General features: G+C 44.4%; 1 protein-coding gene across 1 annotated transcript; it reads left to right on the top strand.

The window, feature by feature from the left end:
- The first annotated feature begins 12175 nt into the window (after window positions 1–12175).
- OPN1MW3 (opsin 1, medium wave sensitive 3) lies at window positions 12176–19465 on the top strand. Its single transcript, XM_083719510.1, has 6 exons — window positions 12176–13745; window positions 14212–14508; window positions 14943–15111; window positions 15814–15979; window positions 16585–16824; window positions 17823–19465. Exons 1-6 carry the CDS (start codon window positions 13637–13639, stop codon window positions 17937–17939), a joined length of 1098 nt encoding a protein of 365 aa, XP_083575636.1. The 5' UTR covers window positions 12176–13636; the 3' UTR covers window positions 17940–19465.
- Window positions 19466–19482: the final 17 nt, after the last annotated feature.

The following is a 19482-nucleotide window of genomic DNA, read 5'->3' on the forward strand; positions in this document are numbered from 1 at the left end:
TGGAGGAACAGGGACCCCCCAGACCCCTGGGTGCCAGATTTCCCCCTCTAAATGCTGGGGTTAAATCAAAGCCTTGAGGAGTAAGGTGAGCTGACAGGCTGAGCCAGACAGAGGGAGATGATGGCCCAGCCATTAACCCATGGCAAAAGACAAAAGACAAAAGACCCTGCCAGTAACCCAGGGGGAGGTTGCTAGGGCAATGTGAGCATGATGTCACACAGAAAATAGTTGTCCCTTTACACAGAGGTGTTTTTTAGCAAGGTGTTTTGGGAACAAGAATGAGGAAGTTAAAGAGAACTCCATGCGGTGCTCATGCCCCACATCACCCAACATTTCTCCAATGAAATTAGGGATGTCCTATTCCATAAGAATAAGAATAAGAATAAGAGGGTGGCGCTTGGGGGGGAAAATTGTCATCGCGCCACTCCTTGGTGTGTGGAGTGCCTCAGGGTGCGATACTCTCCCCGATGCTTTTAACATCTTTATGCGCCCCCTCGCCCCGCTCAGTATGCCGATGACACCCAACTCATCTGTTGATGGACGGCCATCCTGACTTGGCCCCAGACACACTGATCAGATGTTTGGAAGCTGTGGCTGGATGGTTACGTGGAAGCCTGTTGAAGTTAAATCCTTCGAAGACAGAGGTCCTCTGGCTGGGTTGGGACAATATGGGATTGGGGGGGGCAACTCCCATCTCTTGTGGGGGTGCAATTAGTGCCAGCACCGTCCGTTAACAGTTTGGGTGTAATCTTCAACACCTCCCTTTCCATGGAGGCGCAGATTGCAGCTACAACAAAGGCGGCATTTTTTCATCTCCGCCAGGCTAAGCAGTTGGCTCCTTACCTCTCTCGCCCTAACCTAGCCACTGTGATCCACGCGACGGTCACCTCCAGACTGGATTATTGTAAATCGCTCTACGTGGGGCTGCCCTTGAGACTGACCCAGAAACTCCATCGGGTGCAGAATGCCGCAGCGAGACTCCTTATGGGGTCTTCGCTGCGAGATCACATTCACCCGGTGTTATACCAGCTGCACTGGCTCCCGGTGGAGTACAGGATCAGGTTTAAGGTGCTGGTTTTAACCTTCAAAGCCCTATACGGCCTAGGGCCCTCGTACCTACGGGACCGCCTCTCCTGGTATGCCCCACAGAGGAACTTATGATCTTCAAATAAAAACACCTTGAAGGTCCCAAGCCACAGAGAGGTTAGGCTGGCCTCAACTAGAGCCAGGGCTTTTTCGGCTGCGGCTCCAACCTGGTGGAACGCTCTGTCACAAGAGACAAGGGCCCTGCAGGACTTGACATCTTTCCGCAGGGCCTGCAAGACAGAGCTGTTCCACCAGGCCTTTGGTCAGGGCGCAGCCTGACTCCCTCCTTTGGCAATCTTTACAGAACTTTAGTTTATGGTTGCCATCAATTTTCAATTTAATTAATTTTTAGAATGTTTTTATAATGTTGCACTATTTTAGTGTTGTTAGCCGCCCTGAGCCTGGCTTTGGCTGGGGAGGGCGGGATATAAATTTATTATTATTATTATTATTATTATTATTATTATTATTATTATTATTATTAACAGCACCAAGAATATCCTTGCAGAGAATGCAGTTACAAATTAAAGAAGGCAGTTTTGGAATTCCAAATTTGGAACTATATCATGTTGCTTATTTGCTGTCAAGTATTAAATATTGGAAAACCACTGTTGGTATAAATTTTCTGACATGGGTAACTCTATTTATTTATTTTTTAATATATTTATTAGGTTTTTGCAAAAGAAAAGACACATAACAACCACAAATTTAAAAAGAAACAAAACATAATCAAAAATACATATAAAACAGATCAAAACGACAGAAAACAGAAAAGTAAGATTCCACCCAACAAAATAAGAAACATAAAAACTCCAACTTTTAAAATCATACTTGATTAACTTTCTTTCTTGACCTCCTCACGCCTCCCTTTTTTGTGTTCCTCTTTACCCAATCAGATACAGCAGATCCTTACCCTCTTTCAAAACTCATTTCTAATTATTAGATTTGTTCTATTTATGTCTCCAATCTTTCCTCCTTATACTTAAACACCTTTAAAATATTGTTTACTTTCGACATAATATACCTTTGGTCTTTCACCCTTTTCTGTTACATTTTAGCATACTTTTTTGCACTATATCACTAATGCCATATTATTTTCATATCCAACATCATTTTAACATTCATAAACTTTGCAGTGTTTCTGCAGATAATCTTTAAACTTCTTCCAGTCCTCTTCCACTAACTCTTCTCCCAGGTCTTGGATTCTGCCGGTCATTTCTGCCAACTCCATATAGTCTATTACTTGCGTCTGCCATTCTTCCAAGGTGGGCAAATCTTGTGTCTTCCAATACTTTGCGATAAGTATTCTTGCTGCTGTTGTCACGTACATAAAAAACGTTCTATCTTTCTTTAACACCAATTGGCCGACTATGCCCAAGAGAAAGACCTCTGGTTTCTTAAGGAAGGTATATTTAAATACCTTTTTCAGTTCATTATATATCATCTCCCAGAAAGCACCACCAGAGGTGGAAGAATGTACCCTCAGACTCTTTACATTTCCAACACTTGTTATCAGGCAGATGATAAATTTTTGCAAGCTTGACTGGGGTCATGTACCACCTATAAATCATTTTCATAATATTCTCTCTTAAGGCATTACAAGCCGTAAATTTCATACCGGTGGTCTGACATGGGTAACTCTAGAATACATACATAGAGCACCTTTGGTTGGTTGGACAATACTAGGATCAAAATATTCAAAATCCCAGGTGATTCTGGAAACCACTAAGTCAGTTAGATGGAATATATTGTCTAATTTGATTCATTCTCACATGCTAAACTTACTGTGTGGAGAAACCCTACTCTAAAAATTGCAAAAAAGATAGTAACATGGAAAAACTGGATGGAAGCAGGTGTGTTGACTCTGGACCAGCTGATAGATGAGTAAGATGAATTTTATACTTATGCTGTTTTAAGACAAAAAATGTCACCCATCAGATGAGGCCCAGTGGCAATATCTCCAATTGCAACATCTCCTAGCAAGAGTTTGGGCCGTCAGCCTTCTCAGCTTCTGAGACACCTGAGATATTGGAGCAATTGGATAGCTCACTTGAAACTAAAAAGCCAGTGATTACTTTTAAAAGATATTTATTAACAACAAATAAGTTTGGTATGCAAACTTTAAGAAATGATTGGAATAAAGAATTGGAACTTTCAGTATTATCCAGACAGTGAGAAAGTATTTTAGCCTCGAAACTCAAGGTATTGATGGAGTTTAAATTAAGACTTATACAACAGAAAATAATATTCAGAATGTAACTTTTAGCGGAGAATATTCTTTTAACTATATACCTATTGTATGGAAGTTAAAAATGGGACAATGAAAATGGTGACCAAGAGACTGATACTGATGAATTGGAAAAATGAAGATATGATCCCCTTTAATCAATAGATTGACAATATGACAACACTCGCAACTTATGAATGTACTGCTTACAGATATAGACTTTGGATAAATATGACAACATTTTGAATGAGTTCATGAAGAATGTAGTAGGATATTAACATCTACATATGTATTAGGATAATAACATCATATATATTTAAATAAGAACATTTTTTTTAAAGGCAGGGTTTTGAAATGGGCAGTATAAACTCAGGAAGTACGTAGAACCTATCATAGACCATCACACATTCAGTATGACCTTCATTTTATGACCCAGTTATTTTTAATCAGTATTTTCATTACACTATACTGTATATTGATCTTCAGTGAAAGAGAGTCAAAGCACTAACATTATTTTTTTTAAAAAAAACTAACAAATCTTTTTCTGTCAACATAATTAAAGGTGGTGACTAGATAAAGATATTTAAAAAATGATAAAATTAAATATTAACATGATAGCTTCATGGTGCTACAACACTGTAACTCTCTTACATAAAAGAATAAATTATAACAGGAAAAGTATTGCAGTCCTAATTAAAAGATCAATTTAAAATGGGTTATAGAATGATGCCCCCCTCAGCGGTTCTAGTGGTTGACCTGTGTCAAGCCCATGGCTGTGGACAGAACAGAGTGGCCTGGGAACACAGAAACAGTGCAATACTCTTGGTACTACAGAAAATCAGTTGCAATTCTGCTTGCAGCTTTCAAAGGAAGAGCAATGATTGGGCACTGGAGCTACCTGTCTGGATGCAGCCCTATTTAGAGTTGGCTGTTGTGTTTCTGTACAGTTACACACATCTCTATGATTCTGTAACTGCTGACATCCTGTGAATGTCCTTCACTGCTTTCCTTATGAACCTTTGGAGAATTACTGAATCCTGGCAGCTGAGAGATGCAGCAAAAGTACTCACTTATATGGAACATGATTTTGTAAGAGAGGTTACCTCCCTTTGAAAGTTATCCTTCAGGTAAGGTTTAAGTAAACAGAAACATCTCGGGCAACTGAAGTGGCCACTTGGTGCATTGGTGAGTATGGATGAGAGCCAGTGTTATCACACATTTCAGTGGGCCTACTCTGAGTATGATTAGCACTGGTTATTACCCACAGAAATTAATGGGGACAATGAAGCAACTTAAGGGACGCCGGTGGTGCTGTGGGTAAAACCTCAGTGCCTAGGGCTTGCCGATCGCATGGTCGGCGGTTGGAATCCCCGTGGCGGGGTGAGCTCCTGTCTTTCGGTCCCAGCTCCTGCCCACCTAGCAGTTCAAAAGCACCCTTAAGTGCAAGTAGATAAATAGGTACCGCTTTATAGCGGGAAGGTAAACGGCGTTTCCGTGTGCTGCACTGGTGCTGGCTCGCCAGAGCAGCTTCGTCACGCTGGCCACGTGACCCGGAAGTGTCTCTGGACAGCGCTGGCCCCTGGCCTCTTAAGTGAGATGGGCGCACAACCCTAGAGTCGGACATGACTGGCCCATACGGGCAGGGGTACCTTTACCTTTACCTATATGAAGCAACTTGATTACCGTATATTCCTATACAGCTTCTACTCATTTCATTGGGGGGTGATCCATTTCATTATGGATCACCACTTGTGTTTCCCACTCAAATGCCATTAATGGCACCAACAAACTGCTGTCTTGGGTGTTACCACCTCCCACCAGTGGTGGGCTTTGGGCTGTCAGATTTCAATGGTGCCCAGTGCAACACTAAAATTTGAAGCACACCGCTCTAAAACCGCCTCTGCTCCCATTTCCTTCTGAAGCAGTCATTCTCAAGGTGTAGCCTTGCCTTCTTCACACAACAGCCCTGACAGAGACCCCAGTTAGCTTATGTATATGAGTTACAAGAGAGAAGTGAATACAGTGGTACCTCAGGTTACATACGCTTCAGGTTACAGACTCCGCTAACCCAGAAACAGTGGTACCTCGGGTTAAGAACTTTGCTTCAGGTTGAGAACAGAAATTGTGCGGGGGTGGCACAGTGACAGTGGGAGGCCCCATTAGCTAAAGTGGTGCTTCAGGTTAAGAACAGTTTCAGGTTAAGAACAGACCTCCGGAACGAATTAAGTTCTTAACCTGAGGTACCACTGTATTGTCAGAAAAATTAGGGTCTGTTGTTCCAACTGGTCTGGGCCCCAGCTCTGTCAGCATCTTGGATGGATGGCAGCAGTGATTTGTGGTGCTGCAAACACACACACCCTTCCGCCTTTCCCTTCCTGTAGCTCTTGACTTCTTTGTGTCCCCCCCCATCTTGTTTCTTGCGCTCACCTGTGCACAATGTTGCCAGGCTTTTAATCTCCTCTGATCTCCTGTTTAACCCTAATTAGCAATTAAGGTTCCATTAATGTTTTGTCCTGCTTTCTATTTATACAACTGGAGAGGAGAGGAGTAAAGTCCCATCTCATCTCTTCCTTTTACTCTCTCTAAAGAATGGGCTCACCCTCCATCCTGACAGGGCAGCGGCTCATAACCCCCCCTCTCCCTCCGAACCTTCAAGGACTTGCCTGACCACTCAATGATTTTCTTGCCTGTAGGATCAATTGCAAATGTGCTGGGTGCTGCATTGCTGCATGACTGACAATTGTATTTTCATTGCCTTTTTATTTCTCATATATTGTATTACAATTTGAATTCCATAGAATTAAAAATGTGATACAGTAAAATACAGCATATGAGAAATAAAAGAAGCAATACAAATGCAACTGACAATCAATATGAATATTTAATGCAATGGTTGAGCATTCTTTCATCTTCAGTGTCAATTCTGCAGACCACAAAATTAAGCTTGAAGATCACAATCTGGGAACACCTGTGACAGGGAACTATCCTGCCTATGAAGGTGATCCAAATACAGCTGTCAGCAGCAATATAGGACAAAGAAAGCAAGGGGAGTTTTTAAGCCACAACCACACTCTTGTTTAAATGCAATTTCCTGGATATTTCTCATAGTTAGGCACATCAGCTTTCCAATGTCAGCCCTGTCCCTGCTCTCAGCAGAGCATTGCTCTTTATTTCATTCCCCCTGCTGGGTGCTCCAGTTGGACCTTTGCCCTGACCTATACACTCAAGTGATATAACAGCAATTTACTCTGGAGCAGCAATGGAAGTGACCCAGCCCAGCTTAATATCTGCAATGCAGGAATCACAGCTAGAAAATCCTCAAGAGACGGCCATTCAACCTCTCTTTAAAAACCTCCAATGGAGGAGAGTACACAACCTTCCAAGGGACTTTAGTTGAGATTCCTGCTTTACGGGGGGTTGGACTAGATGATCCTTGGAATCCCTTCCAACCCTAAGAGTCTATGGTTCCATGAGTCTGTTCCACTATCAAACAGCTCTGAAGGTCAGAAAGTTCTTTCAGATGTTTAGTTGGAATCTCCTTTCTTGTAATTTGGATCCATTGGCTTGGTCCCTGCTCTTCAGAGCAGGAGAAAACAAGCTTGCTCTCTCTTCCGTGTGACAGCCCTTCAGCTATTTGGCCCATCACAAGGAATATGGCCAACCAGAGTCTATTAAAAAGTTCCACTTCATTTTGCCGTCTTCACAAAACTTCTAAGTCATCAGTGTGACCATCAACATGTGGGATCCACACCTTTTAAAAATATCCTTATGACTGCTTGTTTTCCAGACTCAGACACCATGATTCTTGATGCTATATCCACACGATTCAGATGCCCCCTTACCATTAAGTGAGAGGTAGTCATTTATTGTAGTGGCTTCTTCAGGAGGAAAAGTTAAGAGGCCGTGCCATGTTACGGCCTCCAACCCTGTGTCATTCAGGGGGTGCATTGCGGAGCACTAACCAGGACACTCCAACATATTCTTCTTTTTCTCCTACTTGATTTTCTGCCCTGGCCAACATTCAATCAGCATTAGGGTTGCCATATTTTGAAGAGCAAAAAAGAGGACACATTTGAGCCACCGGCACTGCCACGTTGCCCTCGCACTCTCCCTCACACACTCAGTTACACACACACACATACATTGCCCCCCCCCCCCACTGTGAATAGCAGAGCTGCCGCCAATGCTGCTTTTGCCGCCCCCTACTCCTCTGGAGAGATTCAGCCTGCACTTCCCTCACCATGAAGCGGGCAGCAGGGCTCACAGAGGGATTCCGGGCTTCCTGGCCCAGGGGAGCGCGGTGCTGTGAACCTGAGATGGCGCCAGACAAGGAGCTGGGGGGACCAGGGCGGGCAAGCAGTGAATAGGTGCATGCGCTGCCGCCCCCCAATACAAGTGCTTTAATACATGTCTGCACTCCCCGCCTCCCCCTAACTATGCCACTGCACACACACACACACACACACACACACACACACACACACACACACATTGCCCCTCTATTTCCCCCTCTCCACTACCTTGGTCCTTGGGCAGCTTCCCAGCCAGTTTGAGAGCACTGGGGAGGGACACAACTGCATGCAAATGCTCCCTTGGAATGAAAGAAAACTACCTGGACATACTTGCAGATTCTAAAAATTCACCCAGAGATTTTGACCCCTGGAAAAAAGATACGTATCCAGGAAAATCTGGACGTATGACAACCCTAGTCAGCATTCTGTGCACACTAAGCATTCTCCATCCTGACAAAGCCACTGAGGTGTGCGTTCCCCTTTGCATTTTTTGTCTCCTAAACATTTTTTGCACTTCTACAAACCTTTGTGTTCCTTCAAGTCTACTGATTCCTCTCTTCCCCCACCCCACAGGATGCAACTTGCTATTGTTCAATATTTGTTCAATATTTTGGAGTCAGAAACTCCTACCAACAAACCTATACTTCTCCTCTCTTTTGAGTGCTGATGACTTTAGCTGCACAGACATCTGTCACCATTTTGTGATGGGTTCTGCCCCTGCACGGCCATTTTGTGACTAGAGGGCCTGTTAAGTCTGTGCAGCCATCTGACAGAGGAGGCTGTTGCATTCCTTATTTAGGCCACAGTGCTGTTGTATTTCCAGTGAAGCAATCTGTGCTGTGCTTTGAGGTGCTGTTTACCAACATGTCCATTTGGGCTTCTGTCAGTTCCTCATTTTTTCAATCCATGTTTCCACATCAGTTTGAATTTTTAAAAAGTCCTTATGAAAATTCATTGGCATTTTAATGCAAATTTCTCCTAATATACACATTTTTTACAAAGCAATTTCTCATACTAGAATGCATTTTTATATATCTTCACAAATATATGCATTTATATGCATACTTTACCCTATGCCTTTTAGGACAAGTTATTTGGCTGGAGAACTGCATTGCAAAATTCAGAGAAATGTAGATTTTGAATCAAAATCCCCACCCCACCCCGTGCCTCCCGCATACCCCAGAAACATAACCGCTGACTTATAGGTTGCTTCTCTGAAACGCACATTCCTCTTCCCTGGAGGTGACTTTCATACTGCCTAGTTAAACGTCCTGTGCAAAGGTATGGAAAATGGACATGGCAGGGGGCAGTCATACATGCTGTGCTACTCACAGGAGTGAATGGGGCCAATTATGACCAGAATTCCATAAAAGAGCTGGATTTTACCAGATTTTCAGATGGTTTTTCAAAGTGTGGGTGCTAAACACACACACAGACATTTGGAATACTAGTTATTTGGAATACTAATTGTTATTCATTTAGTTAAACATATCAGACATATATAAAATTTTATTGTATACAGAAAAAAAGGAAATAGGAACACTTGAGTGTCTGATATGTTTAATTAAATAAATAATAACTAGTATTCCAAAAACTTCACTGGAGTCTCAAAGTATTCCCAACAAAGTGTATGGATTTATGTTTTCTCATACCTTATTATATCTCCCTATCACCAGATGGGACTAAATCTTTAACACAGCCAAACAAAAGAGCTAATATGTGATGACAATAAAGAAAGATCTAAAGGGTTTGAGACCTGGGTATCTTGAAGGACCACCAACACTTCCTGATTTTATGCTTATCACCTGAGACCCTTATTGGAGTCTCCCCGACCCCCTGCCTTCTGAAATTAGGCAAGTAGTAAGACGGCATTCCCAGGTGTGGCCCTCTGAGTGCAGAACACCCTTCCAGGGAATCCCATCTGACACCAAATCTGGTGTCTTTCTGTTGCCAAGCAAAGACATTCTGCAGCATGTTATCCTCAGCATTAGTCTGGCTTAAATTCCTTTTTGCTGTCTTATTGCTCTGTTTTGTTTCATTTATTAATTACATTTATATGCATGCATATTCTGGTTTTTCCCTGCTGTGGTTGTGTTAACTCTATACTGTTTATGATGTTTATGGTCTGCGAACCAACTACACTAAACTACTATTGCATTTATAGTCTGCTTTCCTCCCAGAAGCTTGAGGTGGTGAACAGGCTTCTCCTACCCATTTTCTTCTCCCTGTGTCATGCTCCCGTCCCAAAGCACGACAACAGTGGCTCTTACTTGAAACTAAATATAGATATTTATTCAGGCTAATAAATGTGCGAACTCAGCAGCAGGATTTGAGTCCAAAAGTGATGGTCCAAGGGGACACAAGCAAGGCAAGAGATGCCGAACTGAACAGAACCAATGAATATGTCCCAACAGTCTCCCTCCTCTCCTCCCCAGCTTTTGAATACAAGATGGGGCAAGCTCACTTACAAGGCTTTCTTCCCACGAGACCCCTGCATGTTCAAATGTACACTCCTTCTGGGTGAGTGTGTCTGATTTCACCTATGGAAGCAATGCTCCTCTGCCTCCAGCTCTTCCTCCTCATCTTGTTTTGCTCCTCACCCTGAATGGGTGAAATACTTCCCCCATGCTCTTCCCCAATGAGGTGCTACACTCCATAGGAAGGGTGATGAAGAGAGACAGTGGATCTGCCTTCCCCTCCCCAACATCTGGAGTCATAAGGGGAGGACCTCCATCCTGTTTTTAAGCCTCCATCCTGTTTCTTCTTCTCCTCTTCTTTCATCTGTGGTTTATTTATTGTTTCATAAAATTTATACATAGTTTGATTGTTAAAAAACCCCTCAACGTGGTTATGAAAGGAAGACAATAAAATCAGGGTGGTATGCAATGAAAGCCTTAGAAGCAAGAGTTGATAGCTGAGGTGTGTGGACTAGAAGCAGGCAGAAGTCAGAGAGAGAGAGAAAGAGGAAGGGAGGGAGGGAAGGAAGGAAGGAGGGAGGGAGGGAGATATCATAGAATCATAAAAAGAGTTGGAAGGGACCCCAAGAGTAATCTAATAGCACCCCCCCTTGCAATGCAGGAATCTCAGCTAAAGCATCCATGGCAGATGGCCACCCAACCTCTGCTTTAAAATCTCCAGGGAAGGAGAGTCCACCACCTTCCGAGGGATCCCATTCCACTGTCAAATGGCTCTTGCCATCAGAAAGTTATTCCTGATGTTGAGTTGGAATCTCCGTTCTTGTAACTTGAAACCTTTGGTTCCCTCCAGAGCAGGAGAAACCAAGCTTGCTCCATCTTTCATGTGACAGCCCTGGAGATACTTGAAGATGGCTATCATATCTCCTCTTAGTTTCCTCTTCCCCAGGCTAAACTTACCTAGCTCCCTCAATCATTCTTCATAAGGCTTGATTTCCAGACCCTTGATCATTTTGGTTGCCATCCTCTGCACTTTCCAGCTTGTCAACATTGTTCTTAAATTGTGGTGCCCAAAATTGGACCCAGTATTCCAGGTGTGGTCTGAGCAAGGCAGAATAGAGTGGCACTATGACTTCCCTTGATTAGGACACCATACGTCTGTTGATACAGTCTAGAATGGCATTAGCATTTTTATTTATTAATTTTTTTAAAAAAAATTGCTCCTGCATGCATCACACTGCTGACGCATGCTGAGCTTCTGGTCCACCAAGACCCCTCGATCCTTTTCACATGTACAGCTAGTAAGCCAAGTGTCCCCCATCTTATATTTGCGCATCTAGTTCTTCCTGCCTAAGTGCAGAACCTTACATTTGTCCCTACTGAAATTCATTTTGTTAGCTTGGGACCAGTTCTCCAATCTGTTAAGGTCATTTTGAATTCATATTCTGTCTTCTGTGGCATTAGTTACCCCTCCCAATTTGGTGTCATCTGCAAATTGGATGAGCATCCCCTCAAATCCTCCATCCAAGTTGTATATAAAGATGTTGAACAACAACAGGCCCTGTGGCACCCCACTTGTCATTTTTCTCCAGGATGATGAGGAATAATAATAATAATGATTTATTTATTTATACATACATACATACATACATACATACATACCTTTCCCACCTGGCTGGGTTTCCCCAGCCACTTTGGGCGGCTTCCAACAAAATATTAAAATACAATAGTCTGTTAAACATTAAAAGCTTCCCTAAACAGGGCTGCCTTCAGATGTCTTCTAAAAGTCTGGTAGTTGTTCTTCTCTTTGACATCTGGTGGGAGGGCGTTCCACAGGGTGGGTGCCACTACCGAGAAGGCCCTCTGCCTGGTTCCCTGAAACTTGGCTTCTCACAGTGAGGGAACCGCCAGAAGGCCCTCGGCGCTGGACCTCAGTGTCCGGGCAGAACGATGGGGGTGGAGACACTCCTTCAGGTATACTGGACCGAGGCCGTTTAGGGCTTTAAAGGCCAGCACCAGCATTTTGAATTGTTCTCGGAAACGTACTGGGAGCCAATGTAGGTCTTTCTTTTTTCTTTTCTTTTTTTGTTACAGCCTTTATTAATTTTCCAAAAAAAATTCCAATTAACACATCAAATCATAATCTAATAAAAATAAGAAATAAAATAAAAAAGATCAAATTGTCTTCCAAATTGTAATTTTGATTTTAATTTTGATTTATCGGCTTCCTACAGTCTGAACCTCGAAGCATATCCAAATCTCAGTCCTGCTTCTCATTGATATTTCCATATTTCCATATCTCAATTTTATCTCTCCAGACTTCTTTGCCTCTGGCTCTGCGATCCTCAATCATGTCAGAAAACAGATAACCTAGGCGGTCCAGAAGGATGTTATGGTCGATTGTATCAAAAGCCGCTGAGAGATCCAGCAGAACTCGGAAACAGCTCTCAACTTTGTCCCTAGCCCACTGGAGATCATCACCCAGCGCGACCAAGGCAGTTTCAGTCCCATGATGAGGCCTGAATCCCGACTGGAAGGGATCCAAATGGTCCACATCCTCCAGGCGTGCCTGGAGTTGTTCAGCAACCACTCGCTCTTTGGTTTTGGTCCTCCAACCAGCTACAAATCCACCTAACAGTTATTTTGTTCAATCCACATTTTGCCAGCTTCCTCACAAGAATATCATGGGGGACTTTGTCAAAAGATGTTTGATTTCTGTTTGAATCCAAGGCTGCGGTTATGGGGAAAGCAAGACTCCCTTGGGGTGTTCATGCTGTGAACCCCTCCATCACAGGCTCAGGTTGTATATTTGTTTAATGAAACATCTAACATAAGGACCCCCCCAGTCTCCACTGTGGTTCATTCTAAAGGAAACACAAACCCAGAGAGCCCTGGAATCTTGCATCGCTCGGAGCTTGGGGTGGCATGCACAAGATGATTGTCGTTCTGCTTAAGGAAGCATTTTGTGGGGTTTGTTTTGGCCTTGGCAGAGGACAGGCAATTCTGAGGCATATTGCTTTGTGGCACCATGGTTGGTGAGTCCATGGTGGGCTGAAACCTTGCCTTCAGTGATGAACAGCTATCTCCGGCTGTAGGAAAATTGGGCCAAAACGTCCTTTGGCCTAGTTAGAAAAATGGGCCATTAGGAAATTGCAAGGAAGGACCGTTCTGAGAGGGATTAGCTGAGCTCTTTTGACTCTCTAATCACCCTTCCATGCTCATCCCTCACCTGAAGTGTCCGGCAAAGACACCCATGGTGACGCAGGGTACGCGTGAGTCCTTCATGCCATGGTAAATGGGGGGGGGGCTGAGACAGGGAGGGGGCCAAATCGCAGCCCAATTAAGGGATAAAACATTTAAGGGCTTTGGGGATCTTGTGCTCCAAGCTGGGTGCTTAATCCACCTGGGGGGGTAGGTATATAAATGAGTATTTGTCCTGGACCCTGGCACAGACAAGCGGATGGGAGAGACTGAGCGGTAGCGAGGGAAAGAAAGAGGAAAACAGAGAGCAACAGAGACAGAGAGAATCGAGTAGGAAAGAAAAAGAAAAAGGGAGGGAGTGGGACAGGGCAACAAACAGGTGCAGGTGGAAGGTGGGAAAGAAGGCAGCAAAGGCCATGACAGAAGCCTGGGATGTGGCTGTATTTGCTGCCCGCCGGCGCAATGAAGATGATGATACCACCAGAGACAGCTTGTTTACTTACACCAACAGCAACAATACTCGGGGTGAGCCCAGCAGCAGGGCAGCAGAAATGGGGGGGGGGAGCCTAAAATTGGGGATTAGATATGGAGGTGCACTGGCATTTAGTTTAACCTTGATAGAGCAAGTGATGCAGCAAGGGGGATGGTTAGTTGGTTACAAGCCTGTCTAGGGGACAAGTGTTCGAAAAGTGGAATTTGCCCAAGTTTTTTTGGGAAAGGTTCTGGAAAGTTTTGGGGACTAGGCAAGGAAGGGTTCTCAGCTGGTACAGGTGGAGGTCTCTGTGTGCAACTAGAGAGAGGTGTAACCTTATCCACTTTCCTGGTGTATGACTTGTGAAGGGGAAGGACCCTGTACGGTCTGCAAGGGAAGGGACACTAAGAAAATATGGGAAGATGCCTTCCCAAGTCTTGGTACAGTAGATTCCTGATGGATTATCTTATGAGGCAGGCTGGGATCCCTCCAACTCCTAACCTTTTCCCTCCTTCGCAGACCCTTTTGAAGGTCCAAACTATCACATTGCACCACGATGGGTCTATAACATCACTTCTCTCTGGATGATCTTTGTGGTCGTTGCCTCAGTCTTCACTAATGGTTTGGTATTGGTGGCCACTGCCAAGTTCAAGAAGCTACGGCATCCACTCAACTGGATTTTGGTGAACTTGGCAATAGCTGATCTGGGTGAGACAGTTATTGCCAGCACCATCAGCGTCATCAACCAGATCTTTGGCTATTTCATTCTTGGTCATCCCATGTGTGTGTTGGAAGGATACACCGTGTCTGCTTGTGGTAAGAGGCCAAGGGATTTCTTATTTACAATAATTTCTGCTTAATGCTCTGTCATCCTATTCCTTCCCCATGTTATCCCTCCTGGCTCATATATTTACCCCCATTTAATCACAAGCCAGAGTCCTGTTTTCTTCCAAGATCACCACACTCTTTCCACCCTGCTTCTCCTTGTCAGGAATTTATGGGGTAGAAGGAATGCCAGCCCCACCCTTATCCCTGCTTGTCTTCCTCCTATGAATTCTGTGCATTCCAGAACTCTTTAGCTATGGTGTTTAGCAAGTGCAAAAGTTTGATCTACAATGCCCTCAACTATGATTGTAGTTGCTGAGAAAGCCAGGTAACGGGAGATGAATTGGGACAGTCCCAAAGTCTCATGGTAGAATCCATACTCCCTTTTGTGACAACTGCTCCCGCTGTTCTTTCCTCTCCCACAGGCATAACAGCCCTCTGGTCTTTAGCCATTATCTCCTGGGAGCGTTGGGTTGTTGTCTGCAAGCCCTTTGGAAATGTCAAGTTTGATGCCAAACTGGCCATGGCTGGCATTGTCTTCTCCTGGGTGTGGTCTTGTATTTGGACAGCACCACCCATCTTTGGCTGGAGTAGGTGAGTGTGAGGAGAGACTTGGACCGGCAGCAGCTGTGGAGAGAAGCAAGTAATGTAAGCACATGTACATAAAAAGAAGGGCTGGTGATGGGGACTGGGAAGGTTAGACCCTATTCCATTTCAACTGTGCTAGCAGGACAAGCGCCACAAGCTTTGCCAAAGTAACACAGAACTGTTCAAGCCAGGCAATGTCCACTGAGAAAGATTAGAGGGAAAGAAGAGGTCACGGAGTTCCTTGCTATGAGAAAATCTGCCCCATTTACAGTCTGTGAGATATTACATGTAGCTTTTGGCATGGGGAAATTTTTCTGGGGTTGTGAAGCTTAAGTAGGGTATTCTATTGAAGTACTGCCTCAGGCAATGGGCATTTCTGTATAAGGCTTAAAGCAGTTTGTGTCAATCAGCTTGTCACAGGAATGTTAAAACTACAGAATGGTTAGAATGTTTATTCATATCACAAAGGCCACCACTCCATGTGTGTAGCCAGGATTTGCGGGGGGGGGGGGGGAGAGAACCTCAGTTAGCTATGTATTTTTTTATTTCCCCCTCCCACTACGCCCTTGCACTGCTCTGTTTTCTCTTTTGAACTGCTCTGGATGAGAGACAGTCGTTCTCTCATCAAATAGTGGTGGAAGAGACTCAAAGCTGATTTAAGTCCTGTTTGTGAAAATGGTCTTCCTCTTTCCTCTCCCTGTCCTGCAGGTACTGGCCCCATGGTCTGAAGACATCATGCGGTCCAGATGTATTCAGTGGCAGTGAGGACCCTGGAGTTCAGTCTTACATGGTTGTGCTCATGATCACCTGTTGCTTCCTCCCACTGGCGGTCATCATTCTCTGCTACCTGCAAGTGTGGCTCGCTATCCGTGCGGTGAGCACCCACCTTATCCTAGGACCCCACCTCTGCATGCCCTGATTCTCCCTCAGGCTCAGAACAAAGCTTCACATAGGAACAGTCACCCTTAATCCTGTCCCTTTTGCTGATTTCTGAAACTGCATCTCTCCCAAACTTGAGCTACCATACCTCTGGGATTTTTGTCTGGGATCGAACTACCAATTGCTAACATTCTACCATGCCTTCATTTTACTACTTCCACTGTGGAATCCCCTTGGTCACATTGCAACCAACAGTAGAATGTTCTCTCCATAGCTGCAGGCCAGACAAGACCCCACAAATATAGTGGGATTTTCATTTCTGTAGCAGACCCCACTCTCTGCCCCTGCTTAATTTCTTGGTGAGCCCCTGTTATCCAGATCCAGTTGGAACCCCCCCCCCCATTTCCACTGGATTCCTTCCCTTTTCCATGGCTTGCTGTATATTGCTTGTGAGAAGATAGCCTGGTTGAAACATACCTGGATATAGTCTCCCATGAGACCTTCTCTTGTTTTACCTAAACCAGGTTTGTTGCAGGTTGAATCCCTCTCATCCATGTTCTGTGTGTGGGAATAATCTCACCTCCTCTTCCTCTTGTACAGGTTGCTGCCCAGCAGAAGGAATCGGAATCTACACAGAAAGCTGAGAGGGAAGTATCAAGGATGGTAGTGGTTATGATCATTGCCTATTGCTTCTGCTGGGGACCATATACGATCTTTGCCTGCTTTGCTGCTGCCAACCCAGGCTATGCCTTCCACCCCCTTGCAGCTGCCCTGCCTGCCTTCTTTGCAAAGAGCGCCACCATCTACAACCCCATTATCTACGTCTTCATGAACAGACAGGTAATCTGCTATATTGTAAAATGGAGAATTAAGAGGCTAGCCAAGATATTAAAAGTACTGAAAACCAGAGTTGTAAGGGAAGGGATTTATGGACAGAAAACCCCATGTAGGATGAATGGCCTTGTAGATGACGAGTGTTGTATAGCTATACATACTGGAGGCATGTAGAACTGCTCGCCAGTTCTGATTAACCTTGTCTCCATTTCCTCCACCCACTCGCCCTCTCTCTTGGAACTGTAGAGTTGGAAGGGACCCCAAGAGTAATCTAATAGCACCCCCTTGCAATGCAGGAATCTCACCTAAAGCATCCATGGCAGATGGCCACCCAACCTCTGCTTTAAAATCTCCAGGGAAGGAGAGTCCACCACCTTCCGAGGGATCCCATTCCACTGTCAAATGGCTCTTGCCATCAGAAAGTTATTCCTGATGTTGAGTTGGAATCTCCGTTCTTGTAACTTGAAACCTTTGGTTCCCTCCAGAGCAGGAGAAACCAAGCTTGCTCCCTCTTTCATGTGACAGCCCTGGAGATACTTGAAGATGGCTATCATATCTCCTCTTAGTTTCCTCTTCCCCAGGCTAAACTTACCTAGCTCCCTCAATCATTCTTCACAAGGCTTGATTTCCAGACCCTTGATCATTTTGGTTGCCATCCTCTGCACTTTCCAGCTTGTCAACATCGTTCTTAAATTGTGGTGCCCAAAACTGGACCCAGTATTCCAGGTGTGGTCTGACCAAGGCAGAATAGTGTGGTACTATGACTTTCCTTGATTAGGACACCATACTTCTGTTGATGCAGCCTAAACTAGTATTAACCTTTTTTGCTCCTGCATCACACTGTTGACTCATGTTAAGCTTGTGGTCTACTAAGACCCCCTCAATACTTTTCACTTGTACTACTGACAAGCCATGTGTCCCTCATCTTAGTGCGGCTGGTTCTTCTTTCATAAGTGTGGAATCTTACATTTGTAGAACCTTACCTCTTCCTTTCTCTCTGGCAGTTCCGTAACTGCATATTGCAGCTCTTTGGCAAGAAGGTTGATGATGGCTCTGAGGTCTCCTCCACTTCCCGCACTGAAGTCTCATCTGTCTCTAATTCCTCTGTATCACCATCATAAGAGCCCCATGCCTGGATGGACACCGTGACAGAACTCTGCCTCCCAGGAGAGCCCCAGTGATTGTGAGCCTCCCCTTCCTTCTGTGCCGTATGGATTCCCTTTGAGCATATGAAATACTGGCCTGCCATCTCAACAGATCCTCTCCTTTGAACTTAGACTGTGCCCCAGGCTGGGGTACTGCTGTTTCTCCTGTGGTTGGGGGAGGGAAATGTTTCTGTTTTTCTCCAAGAATTGTTTTTGGATGGGGGTGAAGGATGCAGAATTCCATGCTCAAATATACCAGCATTGTGCACCTTTCCTGGGACATCAGGGGTTGCTTGGACACTCCTTCCCCTCAGCTCTGATCCTTAAGTAGTCTCCCACTTGTTACTCTGTCTCCCAGAAGGGAACAGAACTAAGGGGGCTCCTTGTGGGAAGTATATAGCTTTTGTAAAGCAACTCTGTCCAAGGCCTTTCCTTGAAACTGCCCCGAAGACCACACATCCCAAGTTCAACACACTGATTCCTGTGGATGAATGAGTTGGTGGATGTGAACCAATATAATTCACAATTTGACCATGCAGCACCTATTTTGATTCCCTTTTGCTCTGTCCTTCCTATATAAAAAAAATCACTGGTACCAGAGAGTGCATCACAGGGGTGGTCAGGTGAATAAAGTTTGTCCTCCAAGGTGTCTGTGCCTCAGCAAGGTTGGGTGTATTGAGTTCTAGCTCTGTCTAGGAGCTGACGTAATTCTAATGTGGGACAGAACCACGGAGAATCAGCACGAGCCAACTTGGACACCACTGAGGACTTAGTGCTTCTCCCCAACACGGCTCAACTGGAACCTTTCTGTACATAGTGTTTGATACTAAAGCCTATTTTGTCCCTGGGACATCTAGCTAGAAATGCAATGGGGGAAATGGAAAAAACAAAAAAACCAAACTGACTGCAGCAAGAAGAATGAGATAGAGAATAAAGATTTTTAACTTCTGTATAAAAGCTCAGTTTTTATCCTACAAACTATGTAACAAAACAGTGTTTGATGCATGGGAAGGGGGTGCAATAGTTGCCAGAGTAATAACTGTGGAGAGAGGAGAGTAGTTTTCGTTGCTTGCAGGTGCAATCAATCAATCAATCAATCAATCAAGAAAGACAACCATCTGGCAAGGTGAAGCAGTTGCCTCTGGCAGGAGGGTTTTCAGTACTATTAAGAGTTGAAGAATTGGGGGACAAGAGATCTAACCTACCAGGCACAATCCATTGGAAAGTTCTTATGTGCAAATTCTATTGACATGAGCAAGAGCTGAATATGAAAAGCACTGCCATGGAGAGTGCCTTTTGTTAATTAGGGGGTAATAAGATGCAATTAGGTTTTTCTACCTCAGGACAAGTTCCATTTGTGTGGTTTCTTTCATACTCAAGTCAGCTTTCAGAACATGTGTGTGTCCTAGCTCTCTGCCCACTTCCTACTGAGTCACCTTGCTTAGCATGGATACCACCACCCAAGCTCCTTACAGATTTTTGACCCATCTTGGATGTTGCAACCTAGAGTTAGGCTTGT

Source organism: Podarcis gaigeae (assembly GCF_964106915.1).
Source record: "Podarcis gaigeae genome assembly, chromosome: 17".
In the NCBI taxonomy this organism is placed as follows: Eukaryota; Metazoa; Chordata; class Lepidosauria; order Squamata; family Lacertidae; genus Podarcis; species Podarcis gaigeae.

Excerpts from the sequence above, each read along its gene's own strand:
- OPN1MW3 (XM_083719510.1), top strand. The coding sequence starts at position 13,637 with ATGACAGAAGCCTGGGATGTGGCTGTATTTGCTGCCCGCCGGCGCAAT. Across the intron at positions 14,509-14,942 it reads ATACACCGTGTCTGCTTGTG|GCATAACAGCCCTCTGGTCT; the intron begins GTAAGAGGCCAA and ends CCTCTCCCACAG. Across the intron at positions 16,825-17,822 it reads ACGTCTTCATGAACAGACAG|TTCCGTAACTGCATATTGCA; the intron begins GTAATCTGCTAT and ends TCTCTCTGGCAG.